General features: G+C 39.0%; 1 protein-coding gene across 3 annotated transcripts in view; it reads left to right on the forward strand.

The window, feature by feature from the left end:
• Positions 1-25,278, forward strand: part of MUSK (muscle associated receptor tyrosine kinase) — an 89,113-nt gene that overhangs the window by 33,441 nt on the left and 30,394 nt on the right. For 2 of the 3 annotated variants that reach the window (XM_032860834.1, XM_032860835.1), the window contains exons 6-7: positions 13,553-13,677; positions 23,396-23,555. In XM_032860834.1, coding sequence (XP_032716725.1) covers positions 13,553-13,677; positions 23,396-23,555 — 285 coding nt within the window. Of the gene's footprint in view, positions 1-6,373; positions 6,404-13,552; positions 13,678-23,395; positions 23,556-25,278 lie in introns of all 3 variants that reach the window. The other variant, XM_032860833.1, reaches the window with a different exon arrangement.

The raw sequence follows: 25,278 nt of genomic DNA on the forward strand, positions 1-25,278 counted from the left end.
TCCTTTGCCCTGATACTAATGTGTTTGTTATTTCATTTACTTTACTGTCACATCATTTATTATATTCACTTCAAAACCTCTATGGAAAGAAATGGAAAATAACAAAATTGATGGATGAATACAACTCTTCGTCCAAGGTAGTAGTTCTCAAACTTCAATGCATGTCAAAAGCCTCTGCAAATCTTATGGAAAGTTACAGCTCAAGGATGCATTCCCCAGAGATTCAGATCTAATAGGTCTGTGTTAGGGCCCTCTAACAATTTCCCAAATGAACCTTACCCAGGTGGTCCATTACCACAAATTGAGAAGCACTGACTTGAGGATTTCTACTTGGAATGTCTTTATTCCAAACAAAGGTTAAAATTTAGGGAAAAATCTTATCCGTAATTCATAGGATAAAAGTTAGAATGAGCTTTAAACGTATTCACTACTATATTTCTTGGAATGAGATTATTTCTAAGGATACAGAGATAAAAAGACGGCTCACTTCTGGAAGTTTTTAAATTCAGTGAGGAAGATGAGCATGTAAACAAGTAATTACAAAAATTAAAGTTCAACCATTTGCAATGATAGAAATACAGGGCAGGGGAGATGGTGGGAGGTCAGGGAAAGCTTCAGAGAGGTGAGGTCCATCAAGGCTTTGATTGATGAACAGCAGCTCATGGTACAGATCCTATCACAGTGATGGGGGTGGGGAGAAGCAGATTTATCATGAGACCACAGGATGCTGCTGAGTCAGGGAGTAAAAGACAGACTAGAGAGTATGAGACAGTATCTACTGGGGAGCCATAAAAACCAGAATGAGCTGTAATTTGACTTACAGACTAACACCGAGATTATAACATGTGGTGTCCTTTCTTAGACATGGTTTTCAAATGTCATCTCTTCAGCATGGGGACTTACAGTTCAGAGGGCATGGTCCTATTTGGACATCTGGAACTCCATCTCAAAAACCACAGAAATGTTCCCAAGCCAAGCCTCTTTAGACAACCAGGTATCATGGTGTCACTTAAGCTTAACGTTGTAGCTCCTGTTTCTTTTCCCAGTTAAAACTTCTAGTGAGCTAAAATAATAATAATAATAATAATAATGTAATAATAATCATTATTTTAAAATTTAAGAAAATCTTGTTCTTATTAAACTTTACCTACTTTAATTGCTGTCAGAGCTCAAGTACCTTCCTTTTCATGAGATTAGGTCAAAAATGTGATTTAAAAGTAAACAAAGATTTTGATAAATGTACCATTGTTATGTAAGATGTTAATATTAGAAGATGGGGGAAAATTACTGGAAATCCTCTATACTATCTTTGCAACTCTTCTGTCACTCTAAAATGATCTCAAAATTAAACCCTTGAAAAGGAGAAACCAAGAAAGAAAGAAACCAAGAAAACCAAGAAAGGCTTCTGTCCTGGCAATTAAGCAGCTTAGCATCTCCTTCCATGAAACCCAGAATATACACTTTTTTAAAGAATGGAAAACTTGAATCACAACTGAAGTCCAACAACTTCCTTGCCTTATGGTTAAAGTTCTAATACCTTTTCAGAACATTTGAGCCAAAATATTCTTATTAGTGGCTCCCACCTCCATCTAGGACTAAACTAAGAACAAGTTAACTTTGTGTGGCTCTTACCTGATTTACTTGACAAACACTTCTTGCTCATGGTCATGATTCACCATCCATATTTACAAGCTGGGAAAATGTTATTATCTCAAAGGCCACAGAAATGTTTCCAGCCCAAGCCACTTGAGAGAATCGTGATGTCACAGAGCCAGGCCAGCCTTACTTTGAAGATGCAAAGGAAGGCTGTTTGTGAGGGGGCCATGCATGTTTTCTGAAGGAGCCTGCATTCTGACTCCCTCAGAGACAGAGACACAGTGGATAAACCTTACGCATTGCTCTGCTTCAAAGGAAACAGAAATGTAAACAGTGGCAGCACACCAGGGTCGGGTTTCTTTGCTCTAGCTACCAAGAAGTCAGCAAAGAAAATGCAGGTATTTACTCGGGTTTATTATTATTATTGTCACATGTTCTTTTAATGACTGGAAAAGAAAAGAAGAATCAATCCAGAAACAGAGTGCCATGGAGTCTCAATATGATTACTTTTCAACAGTCCCCTGAGCCAATTGTTTTAAGTAAAAGGTAAAACAACTAAAATGACCCTTTTTGCTGTCTGAGGTGCTTGTCTTCTACTAGGAATTTCCAATGCAATTATTCTTAAAATACAGTGCTAGGTGAGACAAAAGCAGTCTATTTAAGAATGGATTCAAATAATCTAGTATTGATTAGCCTCCATGTTTTAATAAGGTCTCAGCAATGGACTTCTCTTTCTACAGAATGATTCCTCTCTTCTCAGATAAGTGAGAAATGGATTTAAGTACATGCTTTTAACACCTACAAAAAGGGTACTCAACACGATCAATATCTGGAACATAGCTCCCTAAGGCAGGTTGAAATTTAAAACTAAAATACACCTTCTTTCTTTAAAGGCAGATGGAGAAATAGCTTTCATCAGTCAGGAAGATAAACATGAGCTACAAATAGCTCTGGAAAAAAAAATAAACAAAAGAAAGGAAGAGCTAGAAGACCTGACTTCAAAATTAGCCTCCAGTACTTTCTAGCTATGTGTTAGTCACTTTATTAACTGCTTGGTGCAAATCATTTTATTGAAAAATGAAAAAGTCCTAGAATGGTCTCCTGACAGTACCAGATGTTCAGAGATTTCTTGAAGCTTTTGTCTATGAAGAAAATTTTAAACAAACAATGCCAACCTACAAAGAGCAAGAATGTGCAATGGCCGCCTCTATTGAGATTTTGGTCTAGGTGGCCAGATTCCTGTTACCTTCTTGGGTCTCCTCATCCTTGCAGTCTGAAGGGATGGGACGCATCCCACAATTCTGCCTGTTTACTCTTCTGGTCTCTTTCTTTCTTTCCACAAGGTCTATGTGACTTATGTGATCTTTTCTGCCGGGGAATCTTGAGGGCTTTCCCTCCTCCTATATAATACATTTCCCTTCAAATTTCTTCTCCAATCAACTAATAGAGTGAATTGAATAGGAAAAACTTAATTTATCTTTCTTAAAATCAAATCATATTCACATACACACACATGTTCAAAATTGAAGAGCAAGTATAAAAAGAGGTGTTGTATATTCATGATTCATGATTTTCAATGGGATTTGACCTAACTGCATTTTTATATAAATACAAATAAAAACATATGTAAATTTATAGTCACAGAAGTAGAATATTAGAAAAAGTCTTACTATTCTTTGAATTTGTGAGACTCTCTACATGTGTGTTAGTTTTAGTTCTGGGGGTAAATTAAGATAAGTAGGTAAGATAAGAAAGTTCAAAAGTAAGCAATCAGCATGGTGACCTGGGGCTAGTAAGCTTGGAAAAATGAAAATATTTGATGGATTTTTTGTTTTTGTTGTTCCAGTGGATAGGAACAGAAACTAAGTCTTGTGGGTGGCAATTATAAGGAGACTGATTTTCGTTTGTTTTAGAATATATTCCTTTTTTTTTTTTAACAGTATTTTAAGTGGGTTGCTATGATAGTACTAAGTTCCCCATAAATCCAAGTATTCAAGAAAATGATGGATATACTGTTTAACTCAGATGTTGATTATATCTGCAATTATTCCAATAAGAGAAGTCTCTGATTCTCTATTCTAAATGTCTTATTGAACAATTTCAAGAAAGTAGAAAAGGAAAATGAATCACTACCTAGCTCCTTGTTTAAGTATTTTCTTCTTTTCTACCAGAGACTGTGCTAAACTTTAGGGGGAGAAGAAAACATAATGAAGGTAAAGTGTGCTATGCCGTTCCCTGCCTCCACCCCCCCAGTGGAGATTACATTATCAGTTTGGAAGACAACACTAATGCATTATACATAAAACAGTTAAATGGGAATAAAGACCATGAAGCCAGATATTTAAAAATTGATAGGTGGTAAAACAATAGGTTTTATCTACTGAACTCTGAACTCGGAGGTCAAGAGGGATCATAGGCTAAGCAAGCAGGATACACGGAAAAACTAGGCCTAGAACCTGACCTCGAAATGACCAACAATCTCCTAACACCGAATGAGTGTACTCAAGCTTAAATAGGTTTTGTAGATTATTCTTGCATCATTTTCTCTAATTTAAAGTAATATTAATTGTGTGTGCATGTGTGTGAATGTGGTCCGTACTTGTATAAATATATAAGCACGTATAAATACATCTGTATAGAGCTGTATATCTGCCCTTATGCCTAGAAAGAAATGTTGAGAGTCTCCATATGAAAATATAATTTCTGGTCTAACTTTTAGGCCTCCTCTTAGGAAAAGGGTAAATCGTAGACAATCTTTCATCTCTTGAGTTGGTTTTGTGGATCCACAGGGGAGGAAATGGGTGCATTCTTTCAAAACTTCACACTGCCCCCGATTCCAAACAAATCAAGCAAGATGAACAGAAGTAACAACAGTAAGCACAAAGGGATAGCGGAGGCAAGTCGGCACCGTCTTCATAGTATACTCTCAAGTACAGTCCCGTAAAAGATCAAAGCAAAATTAAGCACAATTGAAAGGAGACTAAGAATGTACCTGCACTTGCTCCAGAACTCAAAAAAGAGTAGTGTGTGAGGGAAGGAAAAAAAAAAATGATGAGCGAGTAAGATTCTCAAAATTTACTGAGGACTTTGAACTTTAGTGGAAAAAATTTTTGGAGATAATAGCTACCAGGGAATGAAGACACTTCATATTCCCGAGGAGTCCCAAGCCCATCTCAGCTACTCACAGATAGTTCCTTGGCTGGTGAAAAACAAAAATAGTAAGATTTAGAAATAAGCACATTTGTGTTGAGGAACTAGGAAAACATGCTTAGCCCAAAGGCGTTCAAATGCAATTTTTCAGGGCTAATCTGGCCCAAACATGGACCTTCATGTATTTTTCCTAATTAATGTCTGTGTTAGAAACCAGGGATCTCTACAGTTTCAAATATCCACATGATCAGTTTTCAGCATGAAAAAAACTAGTATCATATACCAGGCAATCTTGGGGGTATTGTTAAAAAAATAAGTAATTTTCTTTGTTTAGGTACATTTGACAGAAAATTTCTAACTATCCTTGTAACCACAAATGTATTCAATTTAACAACTTTTAAGTCGTCTTTGACCTTGAAAAAATTAAAGAGGAATGTGCCACTGACGTGGTTGATGGAGGCAGGGAATGTTCAATCACAATAAAATTTAAAAGGGGAAATTGAAAGTTTGCTTACATTTAAGGGGATTGAGTATTAAGCACAACAATAAGGGTTTCTTACTATGAAGCCCGTTAGAACAGGGAATTATGTATGAAAACTGGATTGTGGTGTTTCTGGCTCTGAACACACAGCAAAGCTCTGAGTCTCAGATTCCTTGTCTGGAAAGTGGGCTGAGTAATATCAATGCGAAGGGATAGTGTGTGCAAATACGCACAACCTATGACTAGCTATGCCAATACATTCTTAGCATTCAAGGTCATTAACAATAGCATTGCTATTTTATACTTATAAGCAAACACTCCAGCGTTTGTTGGCTTGTCACAAATTTGAAGAGGAAAGGCCTACATGGACACAAACTTTCAGGGAAGAAAAACAGAGCTCCATGTGGGATCTACCTCTGGTATAGTTATCATATTAAACATTTTGGAACTACTAATTTGGCAGTTGTCTCTTTTCTGGGATTTAAAAAAAATTACAAATTCTCAGTTCTGCATACCCAGTGTAGACATTTTTACATTTTACTTTGTAGCTTGCTTCACTGGTAGTTTCCTACAAGATCAGGGTTTGCTCCTCCCTGCTCTCTGAGCAGCCTCTGGGAGTGGGTATGGAGGAGAGAATCTCTGTTGTTCTGCAGAAACCCCCTAATCCTCTGTTTACCACAACATGAGTCTATTGCCATAGAAATGATAGTTGAGATCCCAGATTCAAGCTCACTGACTTCACAGCAGGGCCTTGTAAAAGGAGAAGCCACGCTAACAAAGGGAAAACACAATTTATCAGAATAGTAGGCAGTCTGTTGCCTTGAAAGAAAGGGTAATTGTCAGCATTAAAATAAAAATGCATGAATGAGCTATGTTGTTGGGTATGCTGTAGTTTATTTTCTGTGTAGTACTGCCCGACTAAAAGTAGTAATTTGAAATTTTACGTCATTTAATAGTTTGCTTGTAAAGGTCAGCAGTTTCCCTTGATTGCATTTGTTTCTTACTGAAATAAGAAACAAGCAGATTCTAATTAATCTTGTTGCACAACTGATGTTTCTGTGGTCAAAGATTTTCCCTTTTCATGATGTGCTGTTTTTGTTTGTGTGTTTATTGTGTGTTTTTGTTTTGTCTTGTTTCTATTAATAGAAGAAAGTGAACCTGAACAAGACACTAAAGGTATTTTTTTTTTCTTTTTGCCCTGCTTCTTTTAAAATGTCTGGTTCTGCCGTTATTTTTTTTAGGAAATAACACGTGATGTATGGGGAATGTTGTCAGCATTTGACCAAGTGTTATTAGATGGGCTGCTTTATTTTATAATGTATTTATTGACCATTTACTTTTATTAAGTAACCTGAAAATGCAAACAAAATGACATAAATCATCATGAGAATACAAATCTCACACAGATTGGAATAGAAAGGTACCTTTTGATTGAAAGCCTTTTTTTATGGGGGGGAGGGGGATGAGGGGGTGTTACAATTTTTGGAGGAACGTAAAAATGTTAAGATATCAGCTTAGGTTTTAATTATTACTACTCCAAGAAGACAAGTATGATGTAACTGCTTCAAACCAAACCAAATCAATCAAATTTAAATTAATTTTAATTGCCCACAGATACGTACATATATTTAGTGGAATATGTTTGAGGAAAATAGCTGGAAATCAAATTTTTGGGGGGGAACCCTACTTTGTAGAAAAAGAGTTTTTCTTCCAAGAAAGCACCTTCCATCCTGATTAAGATCCAAACTTTGTGCCATTCTAACCCAACCTTTTATGTTTTTTGGATAAGACTCGCAAGTTCTCATATAATACATTTTGGCACTAGGAAGAAACCTTAGGCTGGTAGTAATCGAAATAGCACCTCCTTATCTGAGCATCCCAAATAAGGTATTTGAGATACTTTTCTATTTCTAAACATCAGGGTGCTTATGGCCAAATTTAGATAAAATCATTTCACCTGCTCCTGCATGATTCTTTTTGTTTTTATTTGCTTTCTCTTCAACTCTGTCACTGCTGTTTAGAATCAAGTAACCTAAAAAACCAAACCAAAACAAAACAAAATCCTCTTTAAGGGACACTACAATAAAATAAAGAAAGGAAAAAAATGAGAGAAAATAAAATCCATGTGAGCTCATTGTGTCCTTTGAAATAATTACTCAGAAACAGAATTTATAAGGGACTTGAAGTATTCCTCTGGTCCTACTTCCTTAACAAGAAAGGAGAGGAAACTCATCTACAGCCAAACGGCTTGTTCCTTTTGGGACTTAATTAGGATTCTCTGCCCTAGGCTCTCCATTGCACCACCACTGCAATTTCAGACTGAATAATAGCTCCACCTCCTTACCACAAATTCAAATTATCCCTTAAAATGACAATCAATAGTAAGATTTATTATGTATCTGAAAGTGCTTTGGAAAATGGAAAGAGAGAAGGAGGGAGGGATGGGTGAGAATAAGAACATAATATAATTATGTTATAAAGGACTCTGGAATCACTGGCTGCTTAAGCCCAATTTTGAAAGTACAATTCTCAACCTGCAGTTGGCGCTGTAAATTTACCCAAGAGAAATTAAAGTCCAAAACTCATGAACAAATATCATGAGAGAAAACCCAGGGATAAATAGATTGCCCATGTCTATTTCCCATGATGCAGATGAACAGTAATTTGCTTGCTCACAGGAACTGGAGAATAATGGATAAAACTAAAGAAAGAATTGCATCCTGTTTTTTCTTTAAAAATCCATACCAAAACAGTCGTAAATGTTTTCCAAATTACTAAGTAATGTCGTACCCCGTCTATTAACTCGTTTATGTAACAAAAACACTTTTATGCTGTTTTGGATGCTAATAAAATGCACGACAGAGATATTCAATGAATATTTTACTTGATATGAAATATACCACATTACTTTTAAAACTGATGACCTAGAATGCATTTTCAGTTTGGGGCTACCAGCAAAGTAATGGGACTTTATTACTGAATTACATCTACGTTTATTATTACCAGTGTATTTTTATCCATAGAGGTTAGTCTGACATTTATTTTTAATTGCAACTGGCATTGCTGTTTTCAATCTTTAACAATATGGTGGAAATTCTGTCATCCCTCCTTTACCTCTTCTGCTTGGAACTGGTAACAAATGCAGATGGGTATAAAAATATCAGTTTTATTGATGATAAAGCTGGATTGAAAAATAAACCTTTCTACTTTTTCATCTAAGAATTAGACTAACATCTGTTTTCTCATCCTCCTAAGCCCCTCCCCACTCCTTAACCTTCCACCCCAAGCTGTAGGATGGAGAACCCCATACCCTTGTTGTAGGAGGATAGCTGGGAGAATGATGGCCCCAAGAGGGCTGAGATACTCATAACATAGACAAGTCCCTTTGTCCTGTCACACCAATCAGAACAGTCACTCATTCATTCAGTTCATTGATTCATTCACTCATTCAACAAATATTTATTGAATGCCTGCTATGTACCACGCAGGGCTCTGTCTCCCCACCTATCAATCAGCTCGGTTAATGAACAAAGCAAGCTCTGCCCTTGTGATGCTTACATTCCAGAGGAGGAGACAGCCAACAAACAAACAAATTGATTATTATGACATGGTGATAAGTGCTATGAAGAACCACAAACAAGGGTAAGGGAATGTGTTGAGAAACATTTTGATAAGGAGACATCTGTGACCTTCTTTGGGGGCAGGGGGAAATTGGCAGGAAGGGTGGAAGTCATCTTTTAATACTGAAGAAAGGGGGCAAGTTCCTATTTTATCTTCTGGCAAGAATGGGGTATGCAGAAAACAGTTCCCCTTTTATTCCTGGCCTTTTCCCCTCTTCACCCACTGGACTTAACCACATGTGTGGAGAAGCTGGGGCTGGTATACTGAACGAAGAGCATGTAGACTGTGACCTGGTGAATGAGGGGGCACAGGACACCCACACAGTCTTGGTAAGGAGCTCCCTCAGCATCCCAGCTCCCACTCTGGGGAAGTGAAACCCATGGGTTCATTGTGATTGAAGGCGTAGTTTCAACACACCCTCACAAAGGAAATAGAATCACAAGATTTATTATTTACAAATCCCAGAAGCCAGGGTCTGGGGAGCATGCAGTGAGCCCAGGGAAGGGAAGTCCTCTGACCCCAGTCACAGAGAAGGGGACAAAGAGTGGGGTAGCAAGTGGGAGCGCCTGAGTGGCTCAGTGGGTTAAAGCCTCTGCTTTCGGCTTGGGTCATGATCCAGGGTCCTGGGATCAAGCCCAGCATCAGGCTCCCAGCATCGGGCTCCCTGCATCCAGGCTCATCCAGGCTCTTTGCTTGGCAGGGAGCCTGCTTCCCTTCCCCTCTCTCTGCCTGCCTCTCTCCCTATTTGTGATCTCTCTCTGTCAAATAAATGAATGAAATCTTAAAAAAAAAAAAAAGAGTGGGGTAGCAATAACCTATACTTATAGGAGATTGGGATGCAGGATACTAACTTTTCTCAGGCCTCACTCTAAGTGGTTATTTTAAAAGTTGCCCAAGAAAAGCAAAGTGGGAGCTTACGATGGACATCCTACACTCAAGTCCTTATCTAAATGTCTAGACTCTGGATGTGGTAGGGTTATCATACTGTAAAATGCCAATGCAGCAACTCAAAAACACAAAGTCGTTTTTTCAAAAGGTGTTTTTCTCACCACACAATCAAACCCTGGCTCAGCCAAAGGTCTATCTGCCCTTTTGGAGGAGACCAGAAGTTTATTAGCACAGTCACACCTTCAGGAAGCCACTGCAAATGCCAATACTGCTCCTTCATGTACCATCCTGTGCCCCACTGGACACCACCCCCCCCCCGCCCCAGAAGGTTCTGATATGGGACAGAGCAATATATTAGGCAAATTCACTGCAAGGCCATGTTGCATCTATTTTATTTACCATCTCCCATTATGCATATCTGTGTTGTGCAATACAGATCATCAAAAGTTCTGCAGTGAGTCCAAATGATATTCCAAATAATATAATGCTAGCCAAAAGGGGGGAAAAAGCTGTAAATTAGAACAAAATAAATCCTCCCTTATTACTGCATTTCCAGGAAGATTTTACAGTCCCCAAATGAAAACTCTTGCCTCTATAAATTAAAGCAGAAACAGTGTCTAGATTTTACTCTTCTCCAATTTCTTAGTCTTCTTCACTTTAGCCAGAAGGCTGTCATTCAGGTTCAACGGTACAGAGTTCTCCACAGCAGCTGCTGGCTACACTTTTCCAGTACCTATGGGATTGAAATAATCCTACTCCCAATCTCTAAAAGATCCTGCTTTTCAGATTCTGAGAGGCAATGGGACCCGTAAGATGATGAGTACAGTAGCCCCTCACTCAAAAAATGTAGGATACATAAGTATAGTCTCAACCCCGAAAAGTTCTTTCAACCAAATCATGAAAGTGGACTCAGCTATGCTGTGCAACCGAGATCTCCACCACTGTTGCAAGAAAACATTAGAAAAGGAGAAAATACCTGAGAGTGGTCAGTCTCTGTCAATTGTCAAGAGTGCACAACCTGTGAGCTTAGACTGCGTTGGGAGAAATCTCCCATCAGGTGGTCAGATGGGTCACCATGTGTCACTCTGGTAAATCTGGAAAAAGTGTGCACTGCCTCTTCACTGGCTGGTCTGTTTGAGAAATTCAGAATTCCCAGGGAGGAGAGCCTCAGTCACTTAGTCTTGATTGACACGTCCTTCAGACTCATTCATTACACGACTTTTTATTTCCTATTTCACCTTGGAGCCCAGCTTTTCTGGAACTTCAGTCGAGGGACAGGCTTCACTCCCTCTTTAAGGTGGCATTTTTATCCCTGACTAGCAGGACTGGCTCCATAATTTGTAGCCCAGGTGCAAATGACAATGATTTTAATTCAAAAATCACAAGTAACTGCAAGAGAAGGATAGCAGACGGTTGAGCCAAGTATGAGCACCTCTTAGCACGGTGCCCTATGAGACCACACAGGGCCACTCACTTTTGGAGGCAAGCCTGCTGACCTCTACAGCTACTGCCACTCGCTCTGTTAAGAAATTTCTCAGGCTGTATGCATCACCTGCTAGGGAAAGTTTTCGAACATTCTATTTCAACTTGGAGTCATTCCTCATAGAATTTTGATGTAAAACAGTTGTAGGGGGACACTGGGGTGCCTCAGTTAGTGGACTGTCTGCCTTCAACCCTGATCCCGGAATCAAGCCCACAAAGGGCTCCCTGCTCAGCGGGGAGCCTGCTTCTCCCTCTGCCGCTCCCCCTGTTGTGTTCTCTCTCTCTCTCTCTTACAAATAAATAAATATAATCTTTAATTAAAAAAAAAAAAGGCTGTTGTCGATATTTCTGAGGCACTTAGGACCAACGTCTCTGCCAAATTTTCCTCCTCAGAGCCTTACTTTTCTTCAGTTTTGGGGTTTTCTAAAACTTGATGCTATTTAAGTGGTGGAAGGAGTGTGTATCTCACCACATGTTTTCTGGAGCTGTTGGGTTAGGCTCCACAGCAATTTTTCAAGATGTTATTATAAAACTTTCAATCTCACAAAAAAGTAGATATAGTACTATAGTGAACTCCCACATTCCCATGACCCTCCAGCAGCAATGATCAAGAGTCTACCAATTTTGTTTCCTCAGTTCTACTACTATGTTATTGTTGCTAGTTTCTTTTAAAGCAAATCCCAGACATTAGTTCAATCAACCAATATATACATTAGTTTAAGGATTTAAAAAAAAAAAACAAACATAATCACATTACCATGTTCATTACTCCACCCATCCCCAATTAGCACTAATTTCTTATACCATTTACTACCAGGACTGTGCAATTTTTATCCAGTTACCTCAAAATATCTTTCTACATCTGATCTGTTGAATAAGAATCCAAACAAGATATACACCTTTCATTTGGGGTTATGCCTCTTAAGTCTTTATAACTCTACAATAATTCCCCCGTACAAGTTATTTATTCAGAAAACTAAGTAATTTGCCCTACTGAATTGTCTATATTCTGGATTGGAATGAATTGCATCCCTGTAACATTGTTTAATCTATTCCTTAACCTCTGTTCTTTTGTAGGTTGATTAGACCACAGGACTTTTTAAAAGCAGGCTCATTTTGTTTGGGGGGGCAGATTCAGTTGTATTTTAAACATTTGGTGTATTTTTTTTAACCACCTGTTGCCTTAAAGATGGACCCTTCTTTGCTTTTCCTTTCTTTTGGCTTTTGTGCCCAACTCTGTATTTCTGACATGCTCTGCTAGACTCCATCTCTTAGAGTCCTCAATATCAAAAACGGGAAGTTGAATTAATCTGTACCTGCAAATCTAAAATTAGAAACTGCAAAAAGAATTTAGTTGTCACATCATATCTTCCCTGAACTTTCTCTCAGTTAATCAGCAGGGATTCAGTCTCAAAATATTAGTTACCTATTCTCCTGCTCACGCTTGGCCTAAAATATTTTTCTTTTTGGCCCAAAGGGCTCATCTCATTCTTTCAAAAGCTTGACAAATATTTTCTGTCCTCCCTCTATGATACAGTTGAAGATAAAAAGCATTATTTCCTTAATTCAATTAAATACTATTACTTTGGTCAGGCACTCCTTCTAGGTACTGAACAAAACAGGCTTGGTTTTTGGTTGCCAAAAACTTATAATCTACAGGAGTAGGGGAGAGGTAGACAATAGACAAATAAAAAATAACTTCAGATAGTGGTAAGGTCTGTAAAGACAATAAAACACAATGATGAAAAGTAAATGAGGGGGCAGGTTATACCTTCTATTGGGTGGTCAAGGAAGGCTCTTCTTAGGAAATGCCACTTAACCAGAGAGAGAATGATAAAAAGAACATGCCACATAAAGATCTGGGAGATGAGTGTTCTAGGCTGAGGGAAAGCATGGACAAGCTCCTAAGGAAGGAATGTAGTTAGACTGTCCTAGAGTGGTGAGAAACACAGGGTTCTAGAATAAATGGCTTAGAAGCCAGGGCATGGCATTTGGTATTATACTTAATACAGAGGAACGTGGAAGGAATTTACACAAGAGAACACAATTTGATTTGCATTTTTTAAAAGACCACTCCAGGGGCATTTGGGTGGCTCAGTCATTAAGCATCTGGCTCAGGTTATGATCCCAGAGTCCTGGAATGGAGCCCCACACTGGGCTCCCTGCTCAGCTGGGAGCCTGCTTCTTCCTCTCCCTCTGCTGTTGCCCCTGCCTGTGCTCTTTCTTCCTTTGTGTCAAATAAATGAATAAAATCTTTAAAATGAATAAATAAAAGATCACTCCAGCTTGAGCATTCGCTATAGGAGTCACTCACCACTTCTGTTTTCCTAACAGTTTTTGCCAGAATCCTGCGGGCTCCTGAATCCCACAATGTCACATTTGGCTCCTTTGTGACCCTGCGCTGTACAGCAACAGGCATTCCTGTCCCCACCATCACCTGGATTGAAAACGGAAATGCTGTGAGTGCCACCTGTATGGGGACTTGTCTGGGGGAAGACTCACTGGAGAGGAATTTCAGGATAGACCACATATTTGTGACAGTACCTTGACCTCTGTCATTGGTCCCACCTTACCTCCATTTTTCAAAGCCTTCTAGGATTTTCGTCCTAGAAGTCACTGCCCTTGAAACTAAGCTCCGTGGGTTTGCTTCTTTCTTTGTATCGTAACAGAAGAGTAGAAAATCAATTGCTTTTGTATAAAAGGGAAGAGGTCATAATTCCTTCCCATACAGGTAAATAATTCACACAAACCTCACCAGCTTAAGAATTAGTTCACTGGAGCTAGAGGCTACTTTGATGAAAACTAATTCATAATTAGAATCCCTAACTATCAATTCAACATTCTTTCATTTTTTATACTGATAATAATAACCATCATACATTAAGTGGTTATTATGTGCCAGGCTCTCTTCTAAGCACTTTACGTATAAACATTCATTTACTCATTCTACAAACATCTACTGATTATCTTCTGGGTATCAGGCACTATTCTAGGCATTACGGGTACAAGAGCAAACAAAATAAGTGAAATAAGTCAGTCAGAGAAAGACAAATACCATACAATTTCACTCGTATGTGGAATTTAAGAAACAAAACAGATGAATATAGGGGAAGGGAATGAAAAATAAGAGGAAAGTGAAGAGGGAGGCAAACCATAAGAGACAGTGAACTCTAGGAAACAAACTGAGGGTTGCTGGAAAGAGGTGGGTGGGGGATGGAGTTACTGGGTGATGGGCATTAAGGAGGGCATTTGATGTCACGAGCACTGGCTGTTATATGCAACTGATGAATCACTAAATTCTACCTCTGAAACAAATAAAAATATAAAGTATTATTTTCAAAAGCAAAACAAGTGAAGTTCCCTGTTCTCGAAGAGCTTACATTATGATGGGGAAAGACAAACAATAAAACAAAATAGGAAAATATTCTATGCAGACAGTGTCAAATAATGGACAAAAATAAAGCAGGGAAATGAGACAGAATGTGAAACCTTACAAGAAAGATTCCATTCTCAATAGAGTGGTCAAGAAAGCCCCATTTAAGTGAAGACATTTGAGCTATGATCTGAAGGAGCTGAGGAGGAGGCTGTGTAAATAACTATGGGAAGAAAACTGAGGAAAGTCTCTAAGAGAAAGTCGCACAAAGTATGGCAGAGGAATAGCAAGAAGGTCAGTGGGACCAGAGGTGAGTGAGCAAAAAGGAAAGGAGTGAGTTCAGGAGTAATGGATCATATTAGCTTATGCAAAGCACTGAAACAACTTCAGCTTTTATTTGAGTGAGATGGGATGCCATGTTAGGTCTCCTTCTGTTATCTGTTTTCCTACTGACCCTTGTTCATTGTGCTTTGTTTCCTTGTATGCCTTGTTATCTTTGACTACCTGCTATTCACTGTTTTGCAGGGGGAAAAAAAGGTCAGGGATTAATTGGAGATCTAGATAAAGGTACTTCTCTCATAAAGAATTTTTGTTTATTTTTGCCAAGGACCAGAGGCAACTGCTTATTTTGGACCATCTTAAACCTAGTTCAAGGTTTGACACTCCTTGGTCATCCCAGATAATTGTAACACAGTCTGCAGTTCTGCATGGGCTATTTCACTTGTAGTTCACACTGATAACTCTCTGACAGCTGATTCTTTGAGATTTTGATTTGTTGTACCTCTTACAACTTTTCATCTTTAGGGAACCTGAGTTTTGATTTCTGTCTGCTCACTCCTCAAAGGAAACAAATTTTTCTCGGTTGGAAAAATGTCTTAGGGAGAATAAAAACTTCTATATTTGTTACACCTGGTAGAAATATTTTTCCAGAATTTTAATTTTTTTCAGTGTGAGAGTTGGTTTGATAACCCAGCTAACCAGTATCTGAAATAAGAATCTTTCATGGATTATCACCATAATAATTTTTTATAGACTTTAACCACTTGTCTGTTTGGTTTGCATTTGATCCCTAGTTTCTGATACTCTTTATGAGGTTAAAGATGTTTATTTTAATCTTAACAAAATGTTTTTTAACTAAACATATGTTAAATTCTATAAAATGCCTTGTCATTAATTATTTTAACATACAATTTTTTCATTTTAAATTGGAAAGCTTCCTTTTCATTCTTTAAAAACACTGCTCCTTTTTTTGTTTGTGTCATTTCACTTTGCAGTTTTCTTTATGAATATTGCATCTATTTTCAAAAATGGGAATAGTCCAGTTTTGGGGGGCTATCATCCCCAGGTTTTGTTAACAATATTATGCCAGGCCTACAGAATCAACTGGCAAGTTGATGTACTTTCCTATGATATAGAACTCAAAGGGAGGAACTTGAGATGCAAATCTCTCTTAAACACAGGGACATTTTCCTCTATTATATCCTTAATAATTGTTTCTCTCTTCTCTACATTTTTTTCTATGCAGAGCATAAAGATTAGGAAGAATGTAGTTGTAACAGAAGTTCATCAGACCTCTATTAAATAAATTTACTTTAAAACTATAATCTTTCTAATCTTGATGCTCTACATATTTTTGTGGATGGACAGAGGGAGTCCTATGTAACCTGTCAACTTTTTCTCAGGCTCTACTGCCTACCATAAATGTCCCCCACAAGAACCCACTAAAGAAAATCTTATTCAGAGGCTCTAGCCCATGGACAGATGCCTCAGTCTAGTGCTGTATGTACACATAACAGTTCATAACATTCTTCTGCTACTTTTTTAACTCTCTCAAAATCTGCTCCTACTTATAGCCTTGTTATCTGAACTCTGGAATTTTCCATGACTCTATAGGGACAATTTATCCATTCTTCTCTCAGGGAAATTCAAGGTTTCAGCGACTTGGTTGATACTAATTTTTCTATCAACTGAGCCACATCTCTTTGTATCTTCTAGGAATTGCTGAAAATTTCTGCCCCTTTAATTATGATACCCTTCTACCTTTCTAGAAATTTATTTTTTCCTAATTTTAGGTTTGATTTATCTTTTGGGATTTCAGGTAGGAAAAGGAGAGCTAAACATGTGGGCTGAGGTCATCTTTGTGACTCAGATCCTGAGCAGGCACAACTTGTAATGTAATACAACCTCATTTAGTATCTTCTGTTTCTTGTAAGTCTCTTCAGAAGGGCAGGTTCTTTTCTCACCATTGGCACCTACCCCAAGCAGGCTCTCTGACTGTTTCAGTTCTTTTAGGTGATCTTACATCACTAACACTATCCCAATTTAGTAATTCTGAGGGCCTAACCCTAAGTAATAACCAGAGTTTCCAACTGCAATTCATGGGACCTTTCTTTTCTTTTCTTTTTTTTTAAGATTTTATTTTTAAGTAATCTCTCCACCCTATGCGGGACTCAAACTGACCATACTTGCACACTCTACAGACGAGCTAGGCTCCCTTTCTTAAGACGACTACATGCATCCACCTGCCTTCCACAAGTCCTGTGGTTAGCTGCTTCTCTCACCCTCACTCATTCACTCTTCCCCCACTTCCTAACTGCTATTTAAGACTCCTACAGATTTGGGGTTGGAAGAAGTGAGGAGCAGTAACTGAAGTGGAAAAGTTCTAATTTAACCGATACTCTTTTAGGTTGGCTTTCCATCACTGTGCCTGACAAGTATTTAAGACAACTCTTTCCATCACGGACACATTCAAGATTCTTGAGAAATCAAGGGATATTCAAGATGACCTCAGTGACTCATTTTCCTCAGGGCAGCCATCTCCTTCTTAGCCCCCAATTTGTTAGTTGATGGGAAGTCTTTCTGTTGGGGTCCCATCAATGCCCCAAAGAGATGTTTGGGGGAAGACTGAAAATAACTCCAATCCAGGTCTTCTATAGAACCTGTATATCCATAAACTCTTAGATCCAGACCACTGAACAGAGCTACTCCTTCTTTGCTTCTTCCGTTGGAGCTACTAGGCAGCCTGCTCTCCTTTCAGATTTTACAGGTGTGTATCAGATACATCTCTGCTGTGTCAACAAATTGCAGGTGTATCAGGATCCCCAAGACCACCCTCAAGTTTGATGACTCACTAGAAGGACTCGAAGAACTCAGAAAAGCCCTTATCCTTATGGTTATATTTTATTACAGCGAAAGGATACAGAATAAACTCAACAGTGGGTAGTCAGTTATTCTCTCCCTGTGGAGAGCACCTAATTCTCCAGCAATGATGGCAACATGTATGATGTCTTGTACTCAGGAAGCTCACCCAGCCACGGTATCCAGAGTTTTTCCCAAGGATCAGTTACAAAAGCATAGAGGGTTCACATGAATGACCTTAGCTAGTCTCCAACCTTTCCAAAGGTCAAACTGATACAGTATAGCCTACAGTCCCTGCTGAACAAAAAGAGCTATTCACCATAATTTGCACTGTAACATAAACTATCTGGCATGGCTCATGGTGTCAGATATACAAAGACACTCTTATGAGGCAGGATTTTCCAAGGGATGAGAGATTATCTCTTAGAAGCAAGTCAAAGGCCAGTTCTTTCTTTCAAATGTGCAGAGTTTGAGCACCTCAAGTCCACTTTACAGTTAACCCTTTACTACACAGCAGGGGACATATGCCAGCCCTTCAGTGGTCCTTCATACCTTAAGGAGAGGGAATGCTTTCCGAACCAGTCCCTTAGGTTGGGTGAAGATGGTTCTCACTACAGCTAAACAACTCAAACCTTGGTGAGTCAACTAAGGGGTTCTTGGCTATTTGTACTTTTCATGTCCTCTGGGATAGTCTCTCTCCAGCTTTTTAGGATCTTGGTTGCAGTGTCCACATGTTGTTGCATTACAGTATATTAACAGCAGCATTTTAAAGTCAAAGGAGTGTTCTAAATGAGGAGAAAAAAAGAAAGAGAAGAAAAGCAGGTGAGGAAAGTGAAGAGCCGTAGGATGCTAGACATGGGAAGGGAAGAAGGGTGGGGAGAGAAGTGGGTGGGAAACAAAGCACATCCCTGTGTGAAATTCTGGTGAATGTCGTGTACCAGGTAAAAGGTGCCAAATTCTTAGGCTACCTCAACTACTGAATAGGGTCATCCTGCAAGAGCAGTCTCTTAGGGACTTAAATTAATTTATTATTTTTGTTTTCTATTATTTTTGTTTTCACTATTGTTTGTGCTGAAGGTTTTTTTTCTGATATTTGAACAAAATTATTTTCTCATAATTTGTGTGTCTACCATGCATCTAAGTACCTACCATGCATCTCTTCAAAATAGAGACAGTGAACAAAATAATGTCACTTTATGAGCTTGCTGCTTGCGGGACAATAAATAAGAAGAAGTGAAGGGTCAGCAGACCTAGGTTGGAAATGGTCCTCTTCCACGCATGTTCATTGAAGGGAAGTAGACTTGTCTCTGAGAAACTGATTTTCCCATGTTTGTAATGACAGAGGTATCAGGTGGCTGGAGAAGATGATCCCTAATATGACATCAGGGGTATGGGTCTCGAATGTTGTTAAGTTACAGTCAAGGAACTTGTAGTTCCTGTTCTTCTTTAAGCTCTCTAATTAAACTTAATATGTCATTTAAAATTCAAATCTTATTTGGCGATCTGTTTTGTAGCTCTTCTGTGGAAGCTGTTGTTGTCGTCTTTGGCCTCTCAAGGTAGTGTAAAGATATGTTCTAAGAAAGCTGGTGGACTGATGATAGGACTCTACTTATTTGACTTCCTCTGTGAAAACAGGAATAAGAAAATGGAAAGACATATGCTTAAAAAAAAAAAATTAGTTTCCAAAGGCTCATATGAGTTTAAAACTAGAAGATACAGGATTAGCCTCTGTCGGAGTTCGGGAGTAATAAAAAAGCCAGATGGTTCGAATTAGTTTCAGTCTTATTGAGACCCCAACTTAATCATTCAAGATGTGATTCGCCAAAAGCAGGAAGCAAAATAGACCCACTGCCTCAGATTCTAAGGCAAGAATAAAATGAACTGATAGTGACTTTCTTCCGGGAAGAAAGCAAAAGTACATCTGCGGTTCTCATGGTCAGGGAGAGGGTTGCTCTTACAGCCAGCTTTCGGTTATGGGGCTACTGCCCAGGGCCAACTAGAAACCAAGATGATAGTGCTCGTGCTGACACAAATCTCAGGAAATGGAGGCAAGCTTGGGCATTTACTGTACAAGCAGCAAACCAGAAGAGCCTCCTGAGAACAGGGAAGAGCCCACAGCCCTGGTGTTATCTGGTGTGGACTGAACAAACATGAATGCAGAGCTGGGAGCTCACTGGCACAGAGTAAGACAGTTTGAGCCGTGGCTCTTCACTAAGGCACTACTAAGAACAATGGGTCCTCTAGAGGATGTGACGGCTCCTTTCCTCCCTGGCTCTGTGAAAATATCAGTAACCTAAACCTCGAGCACTGAAAACAAGAGAAAGGCTAGCTATATGCCCCAAAGTGATCAAAAATTATTTTGCTTTCTTCCTACAGAAATGTCATTCATTTTTCATGAAAACGTGTAGTCTTAGATGAACTTCAAAGTGAGCAGTAATATTCCTTTTGGTTTTACAACAATAGAAGTCGTAGTTTCATGCGGACAGAACACAGCTTACTCTTCTAAAAGAAAATAAGCTTGTATTTTGATAACCAGATTTATTTCAAGTTATACTGATCATATCTCCATTATTTTGGCATTCAAATGAAAAATGTCAAAAAATTACACGTCTCTTTTGTTCTTCCAATAAATACAGTTCCTAAAATATTTTAAAAGTTGAGCCATCTTAATTTGTTAAAAGAGTTTTATAAAAATAAACAACCAAATTATCTATACTGAAGATTGTTTCTGAATTTTCTTAAAGGGCAGCTCACCTTTATTTACTCATATTTTTTAAAAAGTAGTATTTTTGCTTCAAAGTCCATGAACTTTGGAGTCATCCTACTAGCTCTGTAAATTAAAATAATTATGTGTATCAGCTGGGATATATTATGTGGAATACTGCAGCAGCCAGATTAAAAGAGGTCACTATTTATAGTAATGTTGACCAGAAACAATATGGAAATTTTTCTCAGTCTGTTATCCCTTTTTCTATGATGCATAAACAGACATTTAAAACAATCCTATTATTTTATCTCCCAAAACATGGACCCTTCTGGGTCATACCCTACAGCTAGCTCCATGAGGTATTCTCAGCAAGCTGGAACTATGTATAAGACAAAGCCATCCGAGGTCTTCCTATGCCAAGGTCAAGTCGCGATGAAGTATAAAATTATCCGTAACTGTGAACAGATTCCCTCAAACCAGCATTATTAATGTATTAGTGGCATTTAAAAATATTCCACAGGTCAATACTAGTTTGCCACTTTCAAAAAGCTTTTATATACATATCTCAAGTGCAAATAAATACTCCTATTTATGATAGAGTTTCCTAATTGCCTCCTTGTCAGGTCACTCTCTCAAAAAGAGAACCCACATACAGAGCAGAGAGCTGCTTATCCAGCTCCTTCAGGTCAGTATGGCTGAGTGACCTACAGGAAATTACATATTTACTGTAAATACCAGACACAGTCACCTCAATTAAGCACTCAGTTTTGCCTGGGCATATCTTGGTCAAAACTCAGTAATAATCTGAACCTGAGGGGCAAGAAGATCAAAATGGAGGGCAAAGGGTTGTTTTTATTTCCAGGTCATCAAAAAATACGAAACTGTTGGTCAGGATGATCCATGAAGAAAGAAAAACAAATTCAAACTATGACTAACAAGGCCTGCTGTGCATGAGTCACAAACCGAATCAAGCAAGGCCTCTGGAAACAGGAGGAAAAGCATCTAGGAGCCACATCACAATCAAGCAATGAGCCTTGTCACTTGTTGGTCTCTTTGCTGAACTATTTCCATAGCTCGATGGAGTCTAGGAGAAGAGAGGTTAGCGGGTTTAAAACTCATCCTCTTCCCTACCAAGAGTGTCTCAGTGACCTTGAGGAGGAGTGTAGGAACGACTTTCTTAGGTGTGAACATGAAAATAGTGCAGTTTCTTCAACCTTGGGGATGACTCATTCCCCAATTGTGTCCTAGGCATTATGCTGACCTACTTCCTGAAGGAGGGATTAACCTTGCAAAGGGGGAAGGTGATTGTTCTACAGATCCCACTTCTATGAACTGGAAAGGGATTATATTTATAAATGAGATATCCCAATAGCATAAAGCGTGTTGAATGAGCACAGAGGTTTGAGGCCTTTAGCTTTTTTCTCCTTTGTTGCTTGGTTGCTAAAATTTGAGAGAGACCAAAATTGTATTTCAAATTGTTCTGCCTTTTCTAGCTAACTTGGAGATTCAAATCCGTAAGAGGTTGCGCTTCTGATAAATACGATAATGACGCATCCTATCTGAATCCCCAACTGAGTGTATGTCTCTTAAAGAAATTTTTCTCTCTGCCTTGTCAATTGCTCACAAAGTCCAGGCTGTTTATCTGGGGAAACCACCAAAGTATTTCTGACTTAAACTGATGCTATTCATCTGACTTAAACTGATGCTCACATGAAGTTTTTATCATAAGGATTGAAACCAGTAGTGCAGAGAAGGAATAAAAAGGCAAAGAAGCTCACTGGAAGAACTTCATGCTTAATCACTACAGAGAGAATTTGGATCCAAGACCAGCCAGCCACCTGGCAGCAGAAAGAAGCAAGCTGGTTTCACCACAGGGCTTCCCCTCCCCTTGTTAGTCTAACTGTGAAAACAGGCAAAAGAGCAAAATAACTGGCTCCAAATTGCTTATTTCCAGCCTCGTTCTCTACCATGGGACAGAGAGATCTTTCAAGGCCACCCCTCTGAGACAAGGTCAAGGTGAATCATGGTCTGATTCCTTAGTCATTCCATTCAAATTTCCCTCAAACTGGCATTTTCTCCTCATACAGTGACAATTAAATAATTATTGTTAACTAGAGTAGGAATTCTGACTCTGCAACCTCACAGAAAGTGCTGGGCAGCTGTCTTCCCCCAGAGCTGAAAGGATGGTGACTAACAACCACTTACATAAATTGACCTACCAGTTGGGCGCTAATATTGCATTGATATCCTGGCTTTTTAAAGACATTTGATTTTCTGATTTAAATGGTATGGCGTGATGTATGTCATGCCTTGGAAACAGAATTGGCTTTACAACCATTTTTCTTCATAACCGTCCATCCATCTGGTGTGCATTTGTGGGGAACTGAACACAAGTTAACCGTTTCGTAATGCTCACAAGTCTGTGGGTTGTCTGGGTGGTTTTGCTGATTTGGACCATGATTTCGTGATCTTGGCTGATCTAGTTCCTGTGACTGGCACATTGACCGGGGGCTAGTCAATCTGGAATGGCCTCACTTGTGTATCTGGTGGTTGTTCTTGGCTCCCAGCTGGGGCAATGAGGCTAACTGGGCCATGTGTTCCTCCTCCTCTACCAGGCTAGCTCTGGGTTGGTCACAGGAGGCCACAGGTTCCAAGAGCAACAAGAAAGTAAGCCACAATGTGCAAGACTTTTACAAGTCTGTTTCTGATTTTCTAAAACAAGTACAAGCCCAATTTAGACTCAAAACACACAGAGAGATGCTGCCTCTTGGGGGAAGAGCTACAAAGCTACATTGCAAGGTCATGGGCATAGGGAAGAAAAAGGTTTCAGCTATTTTTGTAATCTACCATGTGCCCTTTGATCATCATTTTGGTACTTTCTCTTTTGAGTCAACTGATGCAGCATATTAGGAAATCCTTGACCTAATTCTATCCATTTTTTTCTCCTTGACTCCACCAGGTTTCTTCTGGGTCCATTCAAGAAAGTGTAAAAGACCGAGTGATTGACTCAAGACTGCAGCTGTTTATCACTAAGCCAGGACTCTTCACATGCATAGCTACCAATAAGCATGGAGAGAAATTTAGCACTGCAAAGGCTGCAGCCACCATCAGCATAGCAGGTAGGATGGATTTCCACAATCGCATTGCTCCAGGAGAAGGGAGAGGTGGCACTATTCCACATCTCATTTGGGGGGAAATCTTTTTTCTTTTATTTTTACTCCAGTCCCCTTTGGGTGATTTCTTCCTCCTTGGGGACATTCCAGAGGTTGATCTACGTAATTGATCTTAGGCGATTTATTGCCTCAAAAACAAAATCCTCCAATACCTGTCCACGTGATGGGCAGCAGGTTCCAGAAGTTCATTTCTATTTCTTTTCTCCTCCTCCCTTTCATCCTCTTTTTTACCTTCCTCCTTCCTTTGTTCTTCTTTTTTTTTAATCTGTTTTTTTCATTTCCTTCTTTCCTCTCTCTCTTTCCTCCTCCTCTCTCTTTTTTTCTTTCATGGGGCTAATCACACTATCCAAGCTCTCAAAGAGTAACTTGGTAGATACTTCACATGGTTGTGCCAATTTCTGCAAGGCTTTTTCTTGAGGGCTTTTTTACTTAGGAGTATTTGATCTACTTTGTGGTCTTTCCCTTTCCTGTTTCAGGAAAGTGATAGCAAGACTTAGAGGTGTTTTCAAGGAAAAGAGCTGACATACAGATTTCTAGGATATTTGTGTTGAGTTATAAAGGTTTATTTTTAAAATGTAAATGCCCCAAAGCCTTCTGAGAACATTTGTGGAATTCCTAGAGATGGAAATAATCCCTGTATCAGGAAATGCCAGGCACGTTACACTCATAATGTGTCTCCTGCCCAAGGGTCAGCAGAGTTGCTTGGCCTCACATGTGAGGCAAGCACTGGTAGAAACTGTGCCCAGGGCCAGCTCCCCAGATCCCCGCTATGTCTTAATACCATGCCACTTCTTTGATCTTCCATGATGGGGAAATTCCTGATAATGTTTGTGATTTTAATATGAGATTGAATAGCGACCACAGATATATATATAGGGAACACTGGACAAGGCTGGCATTCTAACGCATGCCTATGAAGGAAGGAGAAGATTCTAAAATGAAGGATCCCTTCTGTCTTCTCCAGAGATATACCTGCTTTTAGTACCTTGAGATATCATATCAATTATTCTAGAATTTCCACTGATGGGAAATCACTTCTCCTAGAGAATGGTTGAGAATTCTAACAGTGAATTCAACTCAATTGAACAAATAATAAAACAATTATTGTTTACATAGCACCTTGTTGATAAAATACTTTTGCATGCATTTATTAAATACTAGATTCAAGCCATCATTAGGTAGAATAAAGGATGCAAACTTAAGTAACAAATGAGATAGTTAGCAATGGAGTCCCTACCTTCCAGGGCCTCTCAATCTAGAAAGGAAGTCAGCCAGCCATATACATTATGGCACGGGCTATGTTCTACTGCAGAAGCACAGACAAAAAAAACAGCTGGCTAGCAAGCTCAGAGCGTGATGGAGACTGGAAGCGAGATAAAGAACGGGAAGAAAGGTTTGAAATGGCAGGTAAACAGCCTGAGTAGGTTGGATGTATTCTTCAATCAGTGGAAAGTCATCTAATTATTTTAGAGGAGACAAGTGATACACTCAGATATATCTATTATCAAATTAACAGATGCTGGGTGTAAAAGACTGGGAGGCACGGCATGCAGTCAGGAGGCTATTCCAGGAGTCTAGAAAAGTAACAAAGGTCTGAACAACTGCAGCGATTAGTGCAGAGAGGAGGAGAGAGATTTAGGAGACCCATCAGGGTAGAAACGATAGCACT

This window comes from Lontra canadensis, unplaced genomic scaffold (genome assembly GCF_010015895.1).
Source record: "Lontra canadensis isolate GAN:19392208 unplaced genomic scaffold, GSC_riverotter_1.0 scaffold19, whole genome shotgun sequence".
In the NCBI taxonomy this organism is placed as follows: Eukaryota; Metazoa; Chordata; class Mammalia; order Carnivora; family Mustelidae; genus Lontra; species Lontra canadensis.